The 22,405-nt window shown below is 42.7% G+C and overlaps 2 protein-coding genes across 6 annotated transcripts in view; one reads left to right on the forward strand and one right to left on the reverse strand.

Annotated features, from left to right (window-relative positions):
* Nucleotides 1-13,369, reverse strand: part of trak2 (trafficking protein, kinesin binding 2) — a 16,792-nt gene extending 3,423 nt beyond the window's left edge. The window contains exons 1-16 of one of the 4 annotated variants that reach the window (XM_031757798.2): nt 13,265-13,369; nt 9,554-9,755; nt 8,211-8,399; nt 5,443-5,502; nt 4,717-4,793; nt 4,502-4,618; nt 3,434-3,649; nt 3,257-3,335; nt 3,019-3,149; nt 2,854-2,928; nt 2,083-2,220; nt 1,507-1,586; nt 1,216-1,356; nt 847-1,139; nt 200-694; nt 14-113 (exon numbers count right to left, since the gene is read on the reverse strand). In XM_031757798.2, coding sequence (XP_031613658.1) covers nt 14-113; nt 200-694; nt 847-1,139; nt 1,216-1,356; nt 1,507-1,586; nt 2,083-2,220; nt 2,854-2,928; nt 3,019-3,149; nt 3,257-3,335; nt 3,434-3,649; nt 4,502-4,618; nt 4,717-4,793; nt 5,443-5,502; nt 8,211-8,399; nt 9,554-9,608 — 2,246 coding nt within the window. In that variant the 5' untranslated portion in view covers nt 9,609-9,755; nt 13,265-13,369. Of the gene's footprint in view, nt 1-13; nt 114-199; nt 695-846; nt 1,140-1,215; nt 1,357-1,506; nt 1,587-2,082; nt 2,221-2,853; nt 2,929-3,018; nt 3,150-3,256; nt 3,336-3,433; nt 3,650-4,501; nt 4,619-4,716; nt 4,794-5,442; nt 5,503-6,158; nt 6,453-8,210; nt 8,400-9,553; nt 9,756-13,264 lie in introns of those variants that run through there. The other 3 variants (XM_031757799.2, XM_039607467.1, XM_031757800.2) reach the window with 3 other exon arrangements.
* Nucleotides 13,370-13,429: 60 nt separating this feature from the next.
* stradb (STE20 related adaptor beta) lies at nt 13,430-21,429 on the forward strand. Of its 2 annotated transcripts, XM_031757835.2 has the most exons (12): nt 13,430-13,646; nt 14,029-14,357; nt 14,958-15,038; nt 17,598-17,700; nt 17,796-17,917; nt 18,010-18,118; nt 18,455-18,578; nt 18,699-18,870; nt 19,980-20,084; nt 20,188-20,444; nt 20,559-20,601; nt 20,734-21,429. In XM_031757835.2, exons 2-12 carry the CDS (start codon nt 14,346-14,348, stop codon nt 20,893-20,895), a joined length of 1,290 nt encoding a protein of 429 aa, XP_031613695.1. In that variant the 5' UTR covers nt 13,430-13,646; nt 14,029-14,345; the 3' UTR covers nt 20,896-21,429. The 2 variants fall into 2 exon arrangements, with proteins under 2 accessions (XP_031613695.1, XP_039462174.1); XM_039606240.1 differs by lacking the exons at nt 13,430-13,646; nt 14,029-14,357; nt 14,958-15,038 and having other exon boundaries at nt 15,434-17,700.
* Nucleotides 21,430-22,405: the final 976 nt, after the last annotated feature.

A 22,405-nucleotide genomic window follows, 5' to 3' on the forward strand; every position in this document is an offset into this window, starting at 1 on the left:
GAAGAGGACTCACCTTGGGGTGACCTGTGTGATGTCACACGGGTGCAGAATGCGACAGGTAGTGAAGGTGTAGGTGGAAAAGGTGGAGCTCTGACACTTCCCTGGGTTTTGGACTGAACAAACAAGAAAACTTCAGAAAACCAAACACGCGCACATTGGAAACGATGAGCAATAACAAGCTACAAAAAGTCATTTTTACCAGAGGAAGATACTGCTGTCGATGTCAAGGTTTGGCTTTGTGATTGGACTCCTGCTTCAGAGGCTCCTGGAATGGGCTGAGGCGATTGGCCGGGTTTCTCCATGGCGTGAAGGGGTGTAGGGCAGAAGTCTGACCTGATGGAGGAGGAAGCAGCTGGACTCCCAGTGGAGAGAGGCGGCAAGGGGACAGATGATACCACATGCTTTCTGTCCTTTTTCTCCTCGGGTGTAGATGAGCAGCGCACGTTGAAGGTGATTCCGCCTTCCTCCTCCTCCTCATCTTCCTCCTCCTTACTCCGCTCTGCTGCTCCTTTCTCCAGGATACCATTCCTTCCTTTTTCTTCATCCTCTTCATCCTCCTCCATGTCAGACAGGTGGTACACAGCGTCCTGAGCCAATGGGCGAAAACCTTTAGTCACTACTCCAGGGTGTGGGTCCAGGATGGTTCCCAGGTGAGGTTTGGCCAGCTGCTGCCAGTGGTGCAGTGTCAGCGAGCCTGAGATAGAAATGTCAACATGTGTTACTGTATACTGTATACTTGATACAACTGTTGTGATTTGGCGCTGTATAAATAAAAGTTCATTTAATTGAATTATATCACCTTGTAGTAAAAGATAATCTTGGAGGTGTCAACAAAGCAAACATTACCTTCCATGGGTTTGACGATCTGGAGCTTCTCAGGCAGGAAAGTCTTAAAAACAGTGGAGGTGATGGAGAGATCCGACAGGTTGGAGAAAGAGGAGACCGCACTGCCCATTGGTGAGCTGGAGCCACTGCCTTCTCCATCCATTTCCGCCAGGGCCTGCACCTTCTTTTCCCGCTCCGCCTGAAAGAACTGTCGCTCGGACAGGAAGTTCTGGCGGCGCAACGACAGGCGGTGGAGCGCTCTGGTGAGGTCGTTTCCTCCCGGACAACCAGGCTGGCCCACTCGGCCCTCCTCCCTGCAAAACATGCATGTTATGACCTGAAATTGAGCATAAATCTCTTCCAAAACAGAAAATGCTCTTTGTAACTTACCCCTGTGTGGACTGAAACGGCTGCGCTGTCATCACCAGAGAGCTCTGTCCGGAGCCAGGGATTGGCGGGTTTGCTGAAGCTGATCGTAGTGTTGAGGCATTAACAGAGCGGACTGTTTGGAAGACTCGCTTCTGGGAAATTCTACAAGAAGATGAGGTCAAAGGTCAGAGACTAGACCTAAAATATAATGCAGACTCCTAAACTAGAGCCCATGAAAAGTCTGGAAAAAAGTACGAGTTCTCCAACACCAACTGTCACCCTCAGCAGCAAACACATTCTGCAGCTTTTAACCTTTGGTCCTGAAAGGCGGTCTCCTCCTCTATACTCAGCTCCTTCCTCATAGTTCCCTCAATCTCTGCTGCCAAGGATTCCTGTAAAAACAGGACACATACGGAGGATTAAAGGTATGCTGTGGATTCAACAAAAGTAATGTTTACAGTCACTGTTCAGCTTAATTCATCCAAGCCTAAAAAATAAATGCACACAGGCCAAAAAACTGCAGTTCCTCAAGTGGCCACTTCAGGCTGGCTCCCAAACGTAAGTCAATATCCTATAGACTCCCACATTATACTCAACAAAAGCTTTAAAGAGCATGTCTAAAGCCAGATACAGTTACCTCCTTAACCCCTTAAAGCCTGAAATATGAAATGTGTTGTGCAGTTTATTTAGGTTTTTCAAGGGGAAAAGAAAAATCTCACTGATGATGTAGAACTCAAAAACTCACAAAAAACTTTATGTAACAAATACGACACACTGGGTGTTAAAGGGCTAATAGCAGCTGTATGATGTCTTGTGCACACATGTGCCATGGACTGTGTCTTCCTCTGTGTGCTCCCAAATAAAAGTTCAAGGGTGCGTTTCTCTCACCATGGGGTAGAGGCCATAGGGAAGGTGCCGGCGCATCCCAGCTGAGGGGCTGTTTTTACTGCGCAGCTCTTTGATCTCCTCCTGCGACTCATGGAGCATCTCTACACACTCAGCATTCCTCTCGGCCAGCTCGTTGAGCTGCAGCAGACACGTGCAAATAATAATTAATTAAGCAAGGATATTATTTCAACAGTAATTAAAATTAATGATGTGTTCAGAACGTATTTTACTGGATTACTGAATTTATAGAATTAATATAATTACTGATGAATCGGTAATTTCTCTCAGTAGGTAGGTTGGTAGATATATGTATGGCAGTAATTGCCAAAATGTAGTCTCGGGCAAAATTACTCACAAGTTTGTACAGTTATATATTGTAAATGACCACGGCAGACCCGGGTGCACGTTCATGCTTTGCAACATACTTTATTAATACTTTTACGGTTGCTCTACATCCGCACCCAGAGCTGCAGCTCTCCCGCTGCCAGCTCAACATAACAACAACAACCCCAACCACAGGACCCAGTATAATATTTAAGTTGGCGGGGCGTGATTGCAGATGCCGTGCAGGTGCGTCCGCCTTCCCTGCACGGCATCGCAGGCCACGCCCCGCCACATATATTTATATGAATTTATATAAAAAGTAAAATAAAACTGGGAATAGGAGGTGGTTAGTTTGTGATACATCATATGATCACATTTGCATCTTTGTAGAATAATTAAACTGGTCTTGCCCTAAGAATGAACTTGAACACTCATATGAGACTGTACCTCTGCTGTGAGCTGTCTCTGAGCATCTTTGGAGGCCTGCAGGTGGATCCTGAGCTCCTCTTTCTCCAGAGCCAGCTGGAGATAAACAGCATCACACCAAGAGCGTTCACACACTGTCCCAGCACATACAGTAGGTAATCAGTGCTAGCAGTTAAGCTTGCCCACCTCCTTCACTCTGTGTTGCAGCTCGACTATTTGGGAAAGCAGCTGAGCGATTTCCTCCTGGTGTCTGAGCAGCTCCTCATTCTTCAGAGACAGCTCTTCAGTCAACGAAACCATCTGGCTGTTGGACTCACCTGAACCCACATGTGATATACACAAACACACCAAAGATCAAATTCAGATGCCTGATCTGTAAAAGTTCCTTTTGAAGATAAGTTTGCAAACTTCAAGAAAAACTCACGGAGCTCTTTGACACAGTCGCTCACTAGCTGCTGCTCCTTCTCCTCATAGGTGATGGTGTCTCTTTTGAGTTGACAAGCCTGTTTAAGTCAAAAAAGATCAGTTTGCAACAGTGATTATACTTCAACATCTGCTTTTGATCGAGTGCTGGAAATTTGCTTCCTGGAGAACGACATACCTCAGTCCTCAGTGCCAGGTTTTCTTCCTCTAGCTCCTGCAGCTTGCTCTGCAGGGACTCCAGCTGACTGAGTGCAGCGGCGGCGGTTCCCCCCAGCGGCTGAGGTTGCCGCAGTGGGGTGGACACGCTGGAATCAGTCTCGCTCTCCTCAGAGGCGCTGGCCACCATCCGCAGCAATTCATCCTTCTTACTGAGCTCATGTTGCAGCTGATGAACCTGACCAATGTGGACAGTTTAGGAAAAGTGATTAGTGTTTACAGGATGTTAACATTTTAAAGCTCTCTTTTTCTAGAGATACAAAAATCTAACTTTCATTTTTTTGGTTGAAATTTAGTTTAAAGCTGGAAAGTGAATGGAATATTTGTATGTATACAGCAAACATGCATGACTTGTGGCAGAAATACCATTTTATTGAAATAAAATGGTATGTTATTTTGGCTGCAGATGCATTTAAAAAATAGTACATTATTAATGTATATCAAGCATTTTTTGGTCCATGAGATATTCAATTCAATTCAATTTTATTTATATAGTACCAAATCACAGCAAGAGTCACCTCGAGCCGCTTTTTGTATAAAGCGGCTCGAGGCCCTACAATAATTCCGAGAAACCACAACAATCAGAAGACCCCTATAAGAAAGCACTTGGCAACAGTGGGATGGAAAAACTCCCTTTTAAGAGGAAGAAACCTCTGTCAGAACCAGGCTCAGGGAGGGGCAGCCATCTGCCGCAACTGTTAACTAGCTAACTAACTATTAGGAAAAGGTGTACCACAGGGATCTATTTTAGAGCCCCTTTTTTTATTATTCAAATGTCTAAATGCTTTATTCTATTTCGCTTTTAAAAACCTATTGCAACAATATCACTAGATCATGCAGACATGTTGAAGATGTAATTTAGCCTTTAAATCAGCTGTGTTGGATCAAGGACACATGTAAAACCTGCAGGACACCATCCCCTTGAGGCCTGGAGTTCCCTCACCCCCAATTTAAATGATCATACTATCACCCTCTCTTTATGTAGCACAAAACATTATTTACACATTTTAAAGTGAATAAAACCAGTTACCTGATCTACAGACTGTGCTATCTGCTCCTCTAAGGCCTCATTTCGCTCCTGTAGCAGGTGGTTCCTCTGTAAAAGTGACTGACCAATCCGAGCTGCCAACTCCAAATCTCTGTCCCGCTGTTCAAAGAGAACACAAGGCACCGAGGGTTAATCAGTTAACTGGCTGTTGTTTTCTTAGCTGAAAAAAAAGATCACAAATGAGGTCAACGCCCTACCTCAGCCAAAAGGTGTGTGACCACTTCAATGTCATTGTACGTCTTGGTCATCTGCTCCACTCGATCGGCACTGAGGACTGGCCAGAGGGAAAACGTTAACTTTTAGGCAGCAAACAAGCGAAAACACACACACACATCTAAAAAATCTAGAATCCACACTCTGGCATGCACACTGTGCATCCAAGCAACTCCACACAAACATGAAAATAAAATCAATTACTGGACACATCTTTAACATGCATGGTCTACTACATAATAAAGAATTCTGACCACAAGCAACATTAGGAGCTACTTGGCTAGTATAGTCACACAACATCACCATTCTTTACACTTTTTAGCATCTGATTATGGACGCGTGGTCCAAATTATGTCCACTAAATTGCTAAATGATTATTGCTGGAGCAATAATTATGCAACACGTGCTAGTGGTCTGAATTTAAAAAGAACTTTACATTACAGTGAAATTAATAACTGTACTACAAGCTGACTACAGTACACAATACAGTACTACAGTAGGAAGCAGAAGACCTTTACTATGCAACTCTCTTGTCTTATTGTCTACATGCAAAAAGTGGAGAGGGGCTCCCACTCAGTGGCCTAGGAACGGATCCTAGATCAAGTTTAAGTAAAGCCATCAGTGGCCACACTTTTGACAGAAGCCCCTCTCTCACACTTGAGCTAAATTAAGTTCCAGAGAAGAACAGGCAGGTAGGAAGAGTAGGATACCTTTGGAGAGGCTCTGAGAGCCTGGGTGGGAATAAGAAGGGGGTTCCAAAGCAAGATATGCTAGTGAGAGAGATGCAGAGAGAAAAAGAGGGGAAAGTTCAGATGGTGTAGAAGTAAACCAGCCTGTTTTAAGACAGATGGATAAAGAAAAGGAAAAGGAAAGAGACAAACACTGGCAGAAAAATGCAAGTTTCAATAAACCAACATCATGTAGAGATATTAGTTTGTTGAGAGTCAGAGAATCTACACATCGATTAGTCTGGTCCGCTTTTAGCACCTGAGTGGGTGTCACCAGCGCTGCACAGCTCAGCCTTCCACCTGTTCAAAGAAAAGTGGCAACCCTAATCATTGAGCCATCTGGTTTCAGCTAGAAGCCCTATGCCTTTCTATGACACAGCATTGCACAGATTCACATCGGACTCACTCTCTTTTTTTCTGAATAAATGTAGTGTAATAAAACAGTTTCAGCAGGGATTAAAAGTAACAAGCTGAGCTATGCAGCTGCTCAAATGGATGAGAGCATTCATCCAGTAATCTGAAGCCTACAATGACCTCTGAATCTGGACACTGCACTCCAACAACCAGCGGGTAAAAATAACCTCTGCCCAGCACGGCTATCCTTGTTACAGTTACAGTGCATACATAATGGATATAATGTCTCAAGTTACTCTTCCACACACCAACACACAGACAAAAACATACACTAATACCTTTACCTGCTGCTGAAAGTATGCCATCATTGTATGGGTTATGTATGTCCATAGTCTGGCTTGATCATGATCAGATGCTGCATAAATAAAATGAAACTGTTTACACCACATGCTGATCGCACAGTGGGAAAGCAGTGCAGGTTGTATTGACTTATACAAGGCAGTAACTGAACTCTGGCCACAATAAATTTCATAACAGCAAAGTCCAACCTCTGTTTCGTTTTGACATAAATTCATTAACTACAGACACACAACAGGCCAATGAGTGGTCAATGTGTTACTTGTTAAGTAACATGAATCTCCTGAGTCATGGCTGCTTGAACCTTTGGCATCAATAAACTCAACGCGTGATTATACAACAAACTCAATTTCAAAATGCAGTGTGAGGAATAAATGGTACAATCATATGGGTGCACCAATATGACACCTGGATCAAACTCAAAAAGCTTATCTCTTTCAAATCAATTCTAGGTCGCTCTATGTTTGCTCCGTCATGAGCCGGCAGAAATGCACCGGTTAATAACTTGAGTTAATAACTCATGCAAAGCCACCGGAATTGAGCATAATAAGTACCCTTTATTCACATCTTTGTATTTTCCCAGACAAGAAAGTGTTACGACTCAAATCTTGGAGCGTAAAAGCCATCTCATCTCTTGTTGTCAGGCTTTGGAAAAGAGATGGGACATCGTCTCGTCGAGCCAAATGACAAGATCCTCAACGGCCATTAAATTACAGTATAAACTCTTCAAATTTCACAACATGACACTAAAACCAGGATACTTGATACTTGTATAACCAAAATGGAGTACTGAAATATTTCAGATACTAAAGTATCAACTGCAAGGTCTAAATATGAGTGTCAAAATCAGACCTCTCTAAGTGTTTTCACACACCTTAACATGCCATGCCCCTGCACGTGTTATTAATAGGCTGTGTTTAACTTTGCAGAAGTGGAGCAAACAGCACCATGAAACTGAGACTCCTTCAATGTCCAATTTCCTCACATGTGCAACTAAAACACTTCATTCATTACTTGTTTTTTTAAAGTTACTATTTATTTGAGAAATGTTCAAATTGTTGGTTTGTTATTACTTTTGTTTTACCCTTTTTGTGCATGACTTTCAAACTGTTGTATTCTGAAGCAGGTATACAGATCAAACATTAATAAAAGGACATCATGAAACATTCAGTGAACTGAAACAATGAAGATCTGCTCACATTAAATCAAATAATCTTCAAACGCAGGAAGCAAAGCGTTGGCAATTATGAGAAAAACAGGAAGTTTATCCTGTCTCGTTCCAGCAAACTGCAACCTGTTTAAATGTAAACACACCACCAGATTTGCCCACTTCCTTTCTAGTAACACTCACACACGCACACACACAGACACTTTGCCCTCTACGCTGTCACGTTTTGCCTGACCTTGCTGACATGCTTACTGAAGCTGCATGCCTCTCTCTCTCTTTCTGTCTTTCAGACATGTACTGAGGACTGGGCCTGTGCTCACCTTCCACGGCAAACTTATCGTACGCCTCCTCATTGTGGATGTTTAACACTGGCATGTTGTGTTTCCTCTCTTTGCTCTCTTGTCTTCATCCTCTATCTATCCACACCGCCTCTCTTGTTACTGTCCCGTGACTCACTCGGGCTTTGGTTTTGAACTCAGCTGCACTTAACTGTGCTGGATCTTTCTCTCTCTCCCTCCCTCTCTTTCTCTCTCACACACACACACACACACACACACACACACACACACACACACACACACACACACACACACACACACACACACACACACACACACATAGTGCCAGAGCCACACAAGCAAAGACAAACAGACACAATGACGAATGCTGTGCGAAATAATGTCCACAGTAAATCCCTGCGACTTTAATTGAACAGCGCCACATAAAAAGAATCCCTCACGTGCCTAATGCACACACACACACACACACACACACCATCTGCTCGGTTCTCTTGTACAAGGCTTAACCAATCAAAAGGAAGTCTGCAAAAGGAAGCTGCTTTGCAAAAATATAACAAAACGTATATACTTACTCATGTAGCGGAAAGTCTCCTCGGCCAGCATGGGGGAGATGGCGCTGTTCCCGGGACCTTCCTCCGGGGAGCAGCTCGGGGAAACCACCCAGTCCTGACTGTCCGACAGGTACACGGAGCCAGAACCGGCCGAACCGGAGCCCACTGAGCCGGAGCCATAATTCCTCCCGCTGCTCCCCAGCCCCTCGTCTGGAGGAAGGCAGGAAAAAAACTCATCACCAACAGCTGGTGGCGCAACCATTACTGTCATTATTGTTGGGGATTTTTAATGTTGTTGTTTGTTTTGGGGTTTTTTTTTTATTAATCTTCTAGTCAATAATAGTTGACTAAGTCTCTGTGTCTCCTATGGCAACTGGGACAGGCTTCAGCACCTCCGGGCCCTTGAATTGGATAAATGGAAGGTGGATGGATGGATAATCTAGTCTAAAATTGTCCATAATGACAGGCATATGATGAATTCCTTACTTTTTGAGAATTAAACAATAAAAAAGTCAAACAAAAGAGTTGCTCTATCACAGATCTATTGATAACAGAACATAACAAGGTGCTTAGGCTGATTTAGAAATAGTCTGAGTCCACTGATGGTCCAGCAGAAGTTCACAGCACTCTTGGCAGTGCGTGCAGCACAAATAGCAGATGGCAGTGTGGAGTCAAGCAGCCCTTCCCATTTTGTGTTTTCCCTAACACCTGGCTCACTGGCCAGCCTGCCCTTGTAGCAGTTCTCGATACCAATTAACTGCTTCTCCAGTGAATTTCCAGTGAGTTGGATGTACTCCAACTGTACCAACTAGGACTGCAGCTTCCCTTTAGCCCTGGATAGCTCTCCGATTTGAACTAGAGAGATGTTCAATGTCACTAACCGCTCTCTAAGATGGTGCAAATGAACTGATTATGCTGTTTAGTTTTTTATTTCCCACAAAGCACTTGAAAAATCAATTATTTGCCACAAAAACAGACAAAAAGTGTGTGGGCTGAGGTATTATCATGGCACAATAGCATTCCATTAAGTTGATAAATGAAGAGGGATGCTTTTATTTTGGCAAAGCTGTGCAGCTCCAGTGAGATTTGCGTGTGGGCTGATGAACAGTATGTGTGTGTGTGTGTGTGTGTGTGTGTATTGTCTTGGCTCAGGCACTGTACAAGCCAATGTCCTTCCACTCGAACAAATATGTGGTTTACTAGGACAAACAGAGCTAAGTATAGCATCAGGCTTAAAGGCACCACATACTGTACCTCAGGGAGACCTGATACTGGCAAAGCAGCATTTAAAAATGTGCACAAAGCAAACCGGTGGCCGTACTGCAGCCTTTGATATATGATATTTATACAGAAAACCATCTCACCTGTCTCCGTGCTTGACTCTTTCTTGTCCACCGCCCGGGGTTTGACTTCAAACATATCCCGTCTTTGGAAGGGGGGAGTGGGGAGGGGAGGCTCCCCCACTCGTGAAAAGACAAAGCTGGACAGAACACGGGAGCTGCTAGTGGCATGACATCACATCCTGTTCCTGTGCTGACAGGGCGGTGTGCCCACACACACCGCTACCTGAAACAGACAAGAGAAGTGTTAGTGGTCTCACAGATGAAGATGTGTGACCTCTGCAGAGGCTGAATGAGGGGCAGTATACATGTCCAGGTAACATGTGCAGCTGGTAATAAAGCAGAGCCACCCACAGTGTTTGATTTTTGAACCACAGATATCATTTTCAGGCAAGGACAAATCTAAAATAAATGCTAAAATGCTAACGCTGAAAGATTTCTTCTACTTCTACTAAATAAACTAAAGGTGAGGCGCTGAGATTTTGATTGAAGAAATGTTGTGACAATAACTCCACATACAGTTTTTAGGGAGGGGTGACATAGAGCCGTCCCACATCCTGTTGCCCGTCTCTGTATGAACTCTTCCAAGCTTTAAAGGGATGACCGAAGGAATGAGACAGGATGTGCTGTCTTAAAGGGATGGGACATGTGCTTCAAGATATATTCTTATTTACTTACACACATCTTTAATCTCAATTAACTGGCTGCTGTTGGAGTCATGAAAAACATAAAAAAGTCAAAAGTTTGTCAGTTTGCCAGACTACATTTCCCATGATCCAGTTTGCTTGATTAATATAGACGTAATATAAAAGATGAACACAGATTCCAGCTCTAAAATGTGAACACAGGATCTCTATCAACAATATGACTATGACGTCATCAGGGTTATTTCTGTGGACTCTAGCCCTCTACAGTGGACAAAGGAGATATTATACAACTCTTTCCAGGAACTGAGCAGCACTTCTGTCCAGTCAACTGACCTTAATGTGTAAAAGTGGAGAAATACATTGGTTAGAAGAAAGGTCAAAAAGGGTGTTTTCGGCAATTGCTATCTTAGTAGCTATCTTAGTAGTTCAACGTGACAAGCAATTAGAAAGAATCTAGGTTTAAAGAAATTGCACATTGCCTCCCATATGGAAAAGAAATAGTAATAACTTATAAAAGACTTGCATAAGATGTGGCCTACTTCATATAGTGAATCATATAAGGCTTATATGATTTACTCATGAAAGTGACCACTTTCTCATTACTTTCATATATTGTTTTAGTAAGTATCCAAAACATACAAGTTTCATTTGTATAATTTTTCAAGGGATCTTATATCTGTTTTCACTCTTGTATGCTTTTCATACAAGTTTCACACAAGACAGATACAAACTTTATAAGATTCATATATATCTTTTCCATATGGGCTAACTTTTCAAATCCAGGGGTTTCTTCTATCTTTCATATACAGTCTATGAAAGAGACATGCTAGGAATAGGCTGAGTACCTTTTGCATCAGCAGCCTGTGCATACAGAGACACACAAACTCTGTGTGGGTGTTTATCAGAGAGCATGCCTGTGGAAGGACACAATCCTTGGGCAACATTCATACACGCCTTACATAACAGTGACGCTTAAACAATCATCTCCATAATAGAGGAGATTAAAGGAGATGAGATGCATGCAACGCTACAGCCTAAACTTGCTGCTTACCACTAAAAGCCTGGGAAATATACTTGACTTGCCCATTAATGACTAGTTGACTGATCCTAGATTTCAAATGATCATATTAGGCTGTGGAGCAATTTTAAGCACAGAATATTGCATGTGTCAATCATTAATATGAATCTCTATCAAACAAATGCTTCTTATTTTCTCTCTCATTTAAAATGCCTGGACTGATGGTGTCCGAGTGCCTCTGAATCACTTCATGACTGTCACAGGCAGACAGCTTCCTGACTAAGCACTCAGAAATTAAATGGAAATTTATCGTTCATTGGCTAGGCTCATGCACACAAATACAACACTCTCTGGCTTCACTGTGACCACTGCTACTTAAGAGAGGTGATGGTATAAAGATGTAAAATCCACAGCAGTAAGGAAGCAGCCCTGAAAGTAACACTTAAACAGACTCATCACCGCATCACTACACACAGCATGAGTCTGTCCGAGCTCTTCCACAGGGACTGTCTGCTTACAGCCTTGCGCAGGCTTCACCTCCCTTCATGTCTGATCTACACCTTCAGCTCAATGCTCAACCTGACTTTGTTGGTTAGCTTAGAATGATATCTCTTTTGACATTTTCCCTTACCAGTTATTGGCCTTGCTTGTTAATCACCGCATCTGCACTGAGCCCATGATAGAGCGGACAAACTAGAGAGGGCATGTGCACAGGGGAGGCAGTGCATTTGATTGACTGCACCAGGGGCTTTAGATGCATAACCAGAAATCCCTCACAGGAACATCAACATTCCTTGTCATGCCCGGCCAAAAGGAATTAAACCAAGTCACATACCGCATCATGAAATACTAATCTGATCTGATCTGACTGCCAACTATAATCTAGATCTGGACAGATAAACTCATTGGCTGATACTGGCAACGTATGTCATCCAATACGCAGTTAAAAGATTATATTATCTTAACCACAACAGCATGCAAAAAAAGATGCTTGGGAGAGTATTATCTAGAGAGTATTTTTTTGTCTCGCTGAGTGGCTCCACATCCGTTGTTTACGATGCGATGTTATCAGCACTGTCTGCACCACAAGGAGCAAAGCAAGATCATAAAAACCTCGCCACAATCACAGCAAGCAGTCAAACAGTGTAAAATAAAGCAGAAAAATTTAAACAACGACCCCACAAATAGCCTTGTCAATGCATTCTCGAACAAAGGTTATGGATATATATGTAAACTTTTTTTTGCATATATCAGGTTCAGATTCTTTTAATACCATAAAACATTGATAAACTCATATAAATCTATTTCACTATGACCCCAAACAAACTCAGTATCTAATGATTCACCATGAACACGTTAACTAAGCAGAACTTAGTTTGAAAATAACCTTCAATTTGAAATGCTTTGCTGTTTAGTAACAGCACAGACTGCCTCCCCTACAACCCTACGCATTATGTGTTACACAAGGTGCTACATGAATTTGAATTATTATTGTTATTAATAACAGTATTAGTATTAGTAGTATTAAAATGCTTAACCACATGAATAAATATGAAAAAGCTATTCTTCAATTTGGCATCATTCATTCAGCTGATAGCATTTAACAGGGAGTTGTTGGGATAGTTCAGCCACTGCAGACATGAAACTCTTCCTAACCCAAGCTTTCCTCTTGGAACCTTTATCGGCTGAACTCTCCAGAGGATAAAGTTAAGCTAGCGAATGAACCGTAAGATATTGCACACCTGTCTGTTTGTTGAGCTGACCATTAGCTAAAATTTACTCACCCCGTTCTTTAGTTATATTTTTGTAATAAAGGCTAGTAAGAAGGTTATAAGAGATTTATATAAATAGATGCGAATCAAAGTTAACAAAATGTTTTGCATATCGGCTAACAAAAAAACTGTAAATACGTTAGCTAGCTTAACCATCCTGTGGCTGGCTGACAGCTTCACTGTTGCTCATATCGCGTTAGCCAGCAACCGCGAGCTTAAACAATCAGCATCCCTCCCGCGTTGACCGTTATACATTATAGAGCTTAAAACACATTTTATTAGTTACAATGAGGCTTACCCTATATCAGTATTATTCCAAATCATTGGCAGTTCCAGCAATACATGCGGTGTCTGTCAATCCCTTCACCAAAGCCTCACACAATGGAGGGGAAGCGAGGGGAGGGAGGGCAACAAGCGGTCATCAAGTGGCGACAGAAGGCCTAATGACGTCTTTATTCAGCGTCAGCAGTCTGTGTCAAATTAAAAGTCCTCTAAAAACATTTTCGCTGTGGCTTATTATGCGGTTTGTCATTAACAGTAAAACTCGTTACTTTTCCCATAAAGTAATACAAAATGAAGGAGCGGTGTGAGCTGTAAACGCTAAGTCTTTCAGGATAGCGGGGTGTCCTTGGTGTTTTTGCTTTGTTTATGTGAAAGCGCGGAGCTGCTGTGAGGTGAAGGTAAGCTGCTCCTTTTCTTTCCTCATATAACTGTCAGGTTTTACTCTAATGCTCAACCAGCCAAATATATATTTTTATGAATGTCCTCCGCTACCAAAACAAAAGCTCCCGTAAATGTCCTGACATTTAATAATTAATCCGTGCAACGACTAATTATCTAGTTAAAATGTGACAGTTAGCTTAACAGGCATATTAATTAATGGACGACAGTAGAATAATAATCATCCACTGCTTTTACTGAAATGGCTGCAGTGAATGTAACATTGAAGTGGGGATGAATTTGATTGCGAAATATGACACAAGGACCTTACAGAAGAAAAAAAGAAAAAGAAAGAACGAACTATAAACAAAGAAGTTAATAACAGAGCACTCTGTTTTCCAGGATCACCCCAGCCCTCAGTTTTCCCCAAAGCTAAAACAGCGACTCTCCTGAACGGGGACACTCGCTGGCGAATTTCCATTTCCATCAGCTGATGCAGCCAGGTAAGCTGCAGCCTGGATGGATGAATGGCTGTGGCTGGATGTAATGCTGCTGCTGCTGGCTGCTTTCTAGTCTAGTGGAGGTGTGGGGTGGTGGGGGGAGATTCTCGGTGTGTCTCACATTACATTGCTGCGCTCCCTCCATCGCGATCGGTCTCCTGCAGCCTGCGAGCGGATGAATGCCCGAGCCTGTGGTTTTGCCATCGCCAAAAGGACTCCATGTCTTTCTTGGTAAGAATATCGCTCCGCATGTGTTTTGCGTGGTTGATGCCCTCTTGTGTAGCTGAATGGGTGACCTGTTACTTGTATAGTCACGAATCAGTTGTCTCAAGCCGGTGCTGGGACATGCTGAGTTCAATTAGTCTTCTGTATAGACATTCAGAAATACATTTGGCATCAGCCGATTTCAAATCAGTTTTTTTGTTAGTTTGTGAGTAACACGAGCAGTAAGCCTGTTATTATACATGTAAATCTGAGAAGGTTAGATATTAATACTGGCTACCTGTGCACATCCCTCACATCTAAATGGTGCATCTGATTATGTATGCAGCTCTTCTCTCACTCTATTGGGACACATAGGCTGCCTCTTTGCTGCCTGTTACCATCACTCTAACTCTCTCTCTCCATTCACCATTTCCGATAAAAAGCCCCGGTGAGAGTGCGTCCACGGCCTCTACTTCCCCTGTGCTTGCTTCTCTGCCTCATTTCACTCTGACCCCATCCAATCCCCCGCTGCCTGGCAGCACATCACCCTACACTTTCCACCCCCCTCCTCCTCCTCTTCCTTTAGAGCATGTCTCACATGTGCTCCTCCTCCCCCTCCTTCACTAGGACTGTTCCTGCATCTCCCACGCTCAGGTCCAGCCCATGGACATAGAGGAGCGCTATGAGGACATCAGCCACCAGTTCCTGGTCAGTAGCCAAGACTCTGTCAGCATGGAGACAGGCGTCACACTGATGCTCTTTCATCGTATCATCACTGTTCGTTTGTCACCTGTCTGGAGCTGCTTATTACTTACTCAGTGTTGTTAAAGACAGCTTTAAAAGAGGATGAAATCATTTTAAAGATGACCTATTATGCTCATTTCTAACCTCATTTTTTTTCTCTTTGAAGTTTGAAATTAAAATGAAAGATTACATTAGAAAAATTAGGTCTCAATGTAATTGTCATATATATATATATATATATATATATATATATATATATATATATATATATTATAAAACAGGTTGCTTTAGGACTGGTAGGCAACTGAGGTTGCTCATGACTACATTAATATGTTTAGACTGACTAGACCTGCAGAACAGTACAAGTGTGCAGTGCAAGTCCCTACACCACGTTATACAACTTTCAAATATTCGTATACCAAGATAGTAATTATGCCATGTTTATAACAGCCTAAATTTACATATGATTGACTTAAATCCTTATTCAACATTTACAGCAGTCTGAACATTTTTGCCTCCTAGATGGCCAAAAATACACTGATAAGTGTACATACACTCACCACATTATTAGAAACTTCATTAGACCGTGTTTAATGTGGTCATTCATTAGTGAATTAATATGTAACTTAATAGGTTCCCTTTAAATCTAATAATAATACCTGAGGCTCCAATAAATTAGCATCCAACGATTCCAATGATGCAACTTTTTTTTGTTACATTTTGAATGCTCTGTTATATTATACCCTCAGGTTTTGGGGCGTTACTATGACATCATCAGACTTTACTCCAAAGCTCCTTCCCCCACCCCTTCACCAAAAACATTAAAATTTTCCAGTCTAGATGCTTTCTTCTATATTGAGTACTTCATATTTAATATGCATTATTAGCAACTTAATAATAATTATGAATGTGTGATGTCACTTCCTCTTGCTGATGCAGAGTAAATCCTGGGGTGGTGTGTGTATCCCTGAAATCAGTCCAAGACATACGCAAGTGTCTCTGTGAAACAGACATCCCCAGAAAGCCTCTGCATCACTGAAACTCCCAAGCATCCTCCCCTCACGCACTCCCCTTTGTTCCTCTCTGTGTCACAGCGCCACCTGCTGGCAGCCACCTCACACAGTGCGGCGCAAACTAGAAACCCAATGTCACTGTGACACTTCAGCTCCTTTGCGGTTGTAGATGAAGAAAGATTGTAGGCAGCTGGTGGCTCAACAAATGGAGGAGGACAGGAGGAAATCCTGCCCATTGGTATTATTTTACATTAGCTGCTTGCTTCCAGTTTGTGAACACAACTGGAACAATTTCAGTGCAGCCAGTACAGAAATTAGTGGGAAAATGTTCAATGAACACATTGGTGCTGTGTTCACGGAAAACATATTTGAGACTCGTCAAATATGTAAATGAATGTTTCCTTCTGCTCTGGGCTCGACTGCATTCCCTTTAAAACCTTACAGATGTTTAGTTGTGTGCAAAGATGGGATTAATATTTGCTTGAATCAGGCAATCATTGCATTTAATTTACATTTAAATGAAATAATTAGGAAAAAGTGAAAATAACAGAATAATGATGATTCTTTTTTGCAGAAGAGATGCATTAAAATATTACAAAGTAGTGAATGTTGTAAATTGTGAAGACTGACTTTAGTTTGCTCTATTTTTTTCAAAGTAAGTATTGCATGTTTTACTACACAACATGTAATTGATGTCTTTAGCTGTGATCTTTCCAGGATAAACTGTTGCATTTAGTGAGTTCAGTCCCTGCTGAACTCATACACTTCTATTGTTATTCAGAGACTTTACACCCTCGCGCCTTTTTTATCTTCTCATGCATGGGTGTTTAGGCATGCTAGTATCAACAAAGGTAGATTTTATTCAGTGCTTAAACTCTGATGTCATCTGAAACAGACCTACTTCCAGGGATTCCTCTCTTTAGTAGTTTAGTCTGCTGTTTTTTGTATATTGTTGGACTATCTCAGTGATTTAAATACCTTAGATATGAAGAGACGCCCAAAGTCAGACGTTTCAGGATAAAATAGTTAGGTCAAAAAGCTTTTTAGTCTTTCCATCAGGCTTGTTCCAATTTCAGCACCAACACTGCTTCATAAGCACCAGAGAACAGGATACAGTCTGTGTCGATTACATGTCCGTAAGGTTAATAAGACTCGCAAGTTTATAAAATCTTCAACAAACTAATTTTGTTTGCAACATATACACATTTGTGCTTATAAACACTAATGATTTATTTGGGGTATTTGTGTATTGCATGACTTTTCTTAACCTCTTAAATACACAATGGCACCTCTGCACTATTTGAAAAGCCATTTGCCAAAAAAACCTTAGACTTTGCAGGAGTTATGACAGAAACAGAGTGAGGAGCCAAATATGAAGACAGTCGCAGATGATTTCCTGTACATTTTAATCTGTGTATGCTCTCTCCTGAATCATGTTTTCTGTTCTGCTGGCCTTGTAGTGAGGTCACTAACATATGTTTTGCGGATGTTTGTGTGTGCATCCCTGCAGAGCTGTGACGGTTCTGAGTACACTCTGCAGGGCCCAGCGGGTGGGGATGACATCACAGGGTTGTCGGCCGAGCCGGCCCACTACCAGCTACTGTCAGAGCTGGGTAAGGAAACACATCCAAGCATAAAAACGAGTTAAAGATCTTAAAAAAAAAAAATAGCAGTGCAATTCACTTCATGCCGACTTACTGTGTCACAGGACGGGGCTTCAATAATCTGAGCCAGGTGAACATGGCTCGCCACATCCCTACTGGCCAGCTGGTGGCCGTCAAACAGACCAACCTGGACGAGTGCACCGAGGAGGAGCTGCTGCAGCTCATGGTGATCGGAGCACTACATGCTGTCATGTATTTGAGATATACGCGGTTGTACACGTGTCTTTATCCACTGGATATTTCTATATTAAATCCCAGAATGAGGTACTGCTGTCCCGGCTCTTCCGTCACCCCAACCTGCTGACTTCTCGCCTGGTTTTCAGCTCCTGCTGCCAGCTGTGGGTCCTGACACCGCTCATGGCCTACGGTCAGCCACAACCACACATCCACAGCGTTTTATCCTTTTATCCTAATGTAGAAGCTTTTGTGGCTTTTTTTTGGTTATTTTTCCTGTGCTGTGATTTTTATAATTCTAGCACTAGCTCCATAATTAGCTGCTCAACTGGTCTCTTCCCTCTGCTTTGTTGGTAAATGGTAAATGGCCTGTATTTATATAGCGCTTTTCTGGTCCCTAAGGACCCCAAAGCGCTTTACATATCCAGTCATTCACCCATTCACACACACATTCACACACTGGTGATGGCAAGCTACGTTGTAGCCACAGCCACCCTGGGGCGCACTGACAGAGGCGAATGTTGTGCAGGTTCTGCAGATACTTTACTGAGGACATATTTCCCGGATGGAATGAGTGAATCCCTGGTAGCGTACCTGCTGTACGGTGTGCTCAAAGCATTGGAATACCTGCACAGGATGGGCTACATTCACCGGTCAGTGGAACTTACAAGACACTATAAAGCTAGGCTATAAGACAGCATATGTGTTAGAAGGGGAAGAGTATTTGTATCTTTTGTAATGTATATTTTTTACACCTATATCTCTCCTCTCAGAGGGGTGAAGGCCAGTCATATCTTGCTGTCAGGGGAGGGGCGTGTTTACCTCTCAGGGCTCCACAGTGTTTACTGTATGATGCGTGAGGGCAAGAGGATGAGGACCGTGTTTGACATGCCCCACCACAGCCCGGCACTGCTGCCCTGGCTCAGCCCTGAACTACTGCGACAGGTCGGTGTCACGCTTCCGCTTCAAAGTGGATTCTGCACATCCCCAGCTCCAGATTTTTGCTCTGCCATACCTTGCATAAATCATAGTTTAAAATAATGCAATAGTCAGTGAGACTATCTGATATCTCTATGTTGGTGTTGTTAAACGTTACATCTGACCAATCACATTGTATGGAGCCTTTGTTTATAGAAAATTCTCTTCTGGAACAAACAATATAGGTGTTTTCTTTATTAGTTTATACAATATGATACATATATTATCAAGATAGGTTCCTGTTAGCCAAATTTAGGTTATTCATTTTGGTTTGCTAATGATGGCTTTTCAATTCAGTTCAATTTTATTTATACAGCGCCAAATTACAACAACAGTCGCCTCAGGGCGCTTTATATTGTAAGGTAGACACTACAATAATACATACAGAGAAAAACCCAACAATCACATGACCCCCTATCAGCAAGCACTTTGGCGACAGTGGGAAGGAAAAACTCCCTTTTAACAGGAAGAAACCTCCAGCAGAACCAGGCTCAGGGAGGGGCGGGGCCATCTGCTGCAACCGGTTGGGTTTTTAATAGCATTAGCGAACTTCTTGGCTAATGCTAACTGAATGGTCAGACAACATGATTGGTCAGTTAAAATGACCAATGATGATGCAGAAACAACACCAACACAAGGATATCAGATCAGATCTTACTAGTGCAGCGCTTTGGGAAGAGTGTAAACACATGTTTCAGTAGCTAAAATTTACAGATGTTCCCTAAAACAGGTGAGCATGCCACTTCATCAGTGAGCTCCTCGCTTGTTACATCAGGTTTCTAAACACCAAGATAGTCCAGTGGTCAACGTCAAAGTGGCTACATATAGAGTCCACACAACAATAGCCAAACAAACGTGTCTGTGTGTGTAAGAGGGCTCCTCACCCTACACACATGAGCTCTTTTAACTTAATTCCGTCTCCATTTAAGCCGAGTTTGGTCCTGTTGGCTGATCAGTAGGATGGTTGAAGGTTCTATGCTTGTCTTAGATGACAATATTTAGAGTGGATCAAAAAAAAAATTTTAAACTAAAATTTAGCCTGTTATACATTTCCTCTTTGGTGTTGTCCTCAGTAGGACCTGCACGGTTATGGAGTGAAGTCAGACATCTACAGTTTGGGCATTGTGGCCTGTGAGCTAGTCAGCGGCAGGGTGCCTTTCCAGGACATGCCACCCACTCAGGTAATCAGCTATACCCAAACTGCTCTAGAAGAATGTGTAGCTACACACAAATGTTGACATCGTTGTCTATAGTTTGTGTCAGTGTGTGAATCTTGCCACTCAGATGCTGCTTCAGAAGCTGCGCGGTTCCCACTGCTGCTTGCTGGACGTGGCTCCCTTCCCGCTTGGAGAGCTGGGGGGTTTGAAGGTGTCGCGCTCTGGGGTGGACTCCGGCATTGGAGAGAGTGTGGCCACGGGGAGCCTGACGCACAGCACCACCGCTCCTCCCACGGACCGACCTCAAAGCCCTGGACCCAAAAACCACTCTGCCACCCTCCACAACCTGGTCCAGCTGTGTCTGCAGCAGCAGCCTGAGCGCAGGTGATTTCAGTGAAACAGCAGTCAGATGGAATTAAAAAGAAATACAACCACATTCACCTACAGCACAGACACACAGACTTTAATGCTGGTGTTGGTTCTGTTTGTCTTCCACAGGCCATCAGCATCTGAGCTGCTGACCCACGCCTTCTTCAAGCAGGTGGGTTTCTTCAGTCAGACGTCTTCTTTGAAGGCAAAAGTCCAAAAACAGAACAGAGGCAATAAATTTAAAAGAGTAGGCTTTTATTTTGAAAACTGGATGTTTGAGCAGGGACTTTCTGTTCTGTTACAGGTGAAGAGGCACACCAGAGACTCCTTCCTAAGTCTCATGTACCCAGCAGTGCCCCTCGCCAGTCCTGAGGACCCTCCAGTATCCAGCCCCCCCACCCCTTCCTGTCACACTCCAGCGTCAGCCACCGCCGACTCCACCGAGGCCATTTGGGATTTCTCCTAACTGCAGCCTCTACACTTCCATTGACTAGCAAGCCAAACACAAGACAATCAAAGCAAAGCAATGAGGCCAAATTCTACTGTGCTTTTAATTTTTATTATTAACCCAACTCTCTGAGCCTTTTTAAATCGTTTTTGTAGCTTTTTTTTTTTTTTTTTTAATGTTTTTTGAAGGTGACTTTTTGGGTCACAGAGTGGTGAGGCAACTGTGAAGGTGCTGGAACAAAGAAGCTGCTCTGATTTTATAGTAACGATAATAATGGACCGTCAGCGAGCAAAAGGAAAGAGAAAAATACAAGTTGCTAAAAAGCCCCCCTGAAAACAGCTGTGCATATGTTTGTGCGCATTTTGTTGTTTTTAAAGTGTTATATCCATGTTTCCATTTCTTTTTTCAGGTGGGTGACTCTGGTACAACCAAGAAGTTATTTCTTAATAGTAACCACTTTTTGTAAGAGATCATGTGTGTGTTGAATTTTCTTTAAAGTGGACCTGTTATGCTCTGTTCATGTTGTGCCTAAAATTGACCATTTCCACTCTACTTAAGCCTATTTTGTTCTGATTGGCTGCCCTTCGTTAATTCCTCTGTGCTCACAGCCTGAGATGACGGTATTACTTTAACATGATACAAATCCAAGAATAGATCCATCCATCCATTCGCTTCCGCTTATCCTTTTCAGGACAGCTGGGATATCCCAGCTGTCATAGGGCGAGAGGCGGGGTACACCCTGGACAGGTCGCCTGTCTGTCGCAGGGCCAGCACACAGGGACAGACAACCATTCGCACTCACATTCACACCTAGTGGCAATTTGGATTATCCAATTAACCTATCCCCACAAGCTGCATGTCTTTGGACGGTGGGAGGAAGCCGGAGTACCCGGAGGGAACCCACGCAAACACGAGGAGAACATGCAAACTCCACACAGAAAGACCCCGGCCTGATGGTGGAATTGAACTCAGGACCTTCTTGCTGTGCGGCAACAGTGCTAACCACCGTGCCACTATGCTGCCCAAAAAAAGCAAAATAGGTCCACTTTAAGGCACTGTGTTTATGGACTGTGAATAGTGAAAGGTACACTACGTTAGATTTAAACATATGTGCATATATATTCATCTGTGTTAGAAATGTTCAAATTCAGAGCTGAAAGCAGATTTGGGGGGAGAATATGCATGGTCCTCCAAAACTTGCATAAGAATAATCACATTTTAAAGTTTTCTTCAGTGACAAAGTAAGTCAGTATAAGTGACCTTTATACTCATGGGTACACTGCAAACAGAAACTGCTAATAGCTAATCCGGCAAGCTTTTAACGGTTATTTTGCCAAAGCGTAAAAATACTGTACAGCCAAAAAAAGGTTAGTCTGCATACCAGTTAGCTTGCCTGTAGCCAGCTAATTTGTTTACTGACTGTTTTGTTGACACCAAATTTTAAGAAAGGTTCTTAAATTGAGGCCTTGGTTATTCCCTAAAGTTATATATATATTGTTGTCATATACTTATTTTTTTATATTCAAAA

The sequence above is a fragment of the Oreochromis aureus genome, linkage group 23, assembly GCF_013358895.1.
Source record: "Oreochromis aureus strain Israel breed Guangdong linkage group 23, ZZ_aureus, whole genome shotgun sequence".
Lineage (NCBI taxonomy): Eukaryota > Metazoa > Chordata > Actinopteri > Cichliformes > Cichlidae > Oreochromis > Oreochromis aureus.

What these genes read in the sequence shown, in the direction of transcription:
- stradb (XM_039606240.1), top strand. Translation starts at nt 17,460, where the DNA reads ATGAAGACAGTCGCAGATGATTTCCTGTACATTTTAATCTGTGTATGC. An exon ending in AGGAGCTGCTGCAGCTCATG is followed by an intron (nt 17,918 to 18,009) that starts GTGATCGGAGCA and finishes ATTAAATCCCAG; the next exon opens with AATGAGGTACTGCTGTCCCG. An exon ending in GACACCGCTCATGGCCTACG is followed by an intron (nt 18,119 to 18,454) that starts GTCAGCCACAAC and finishes AATGTTGTGCAG; the next exon opens with GTTCTGCAGATACTTTACTG.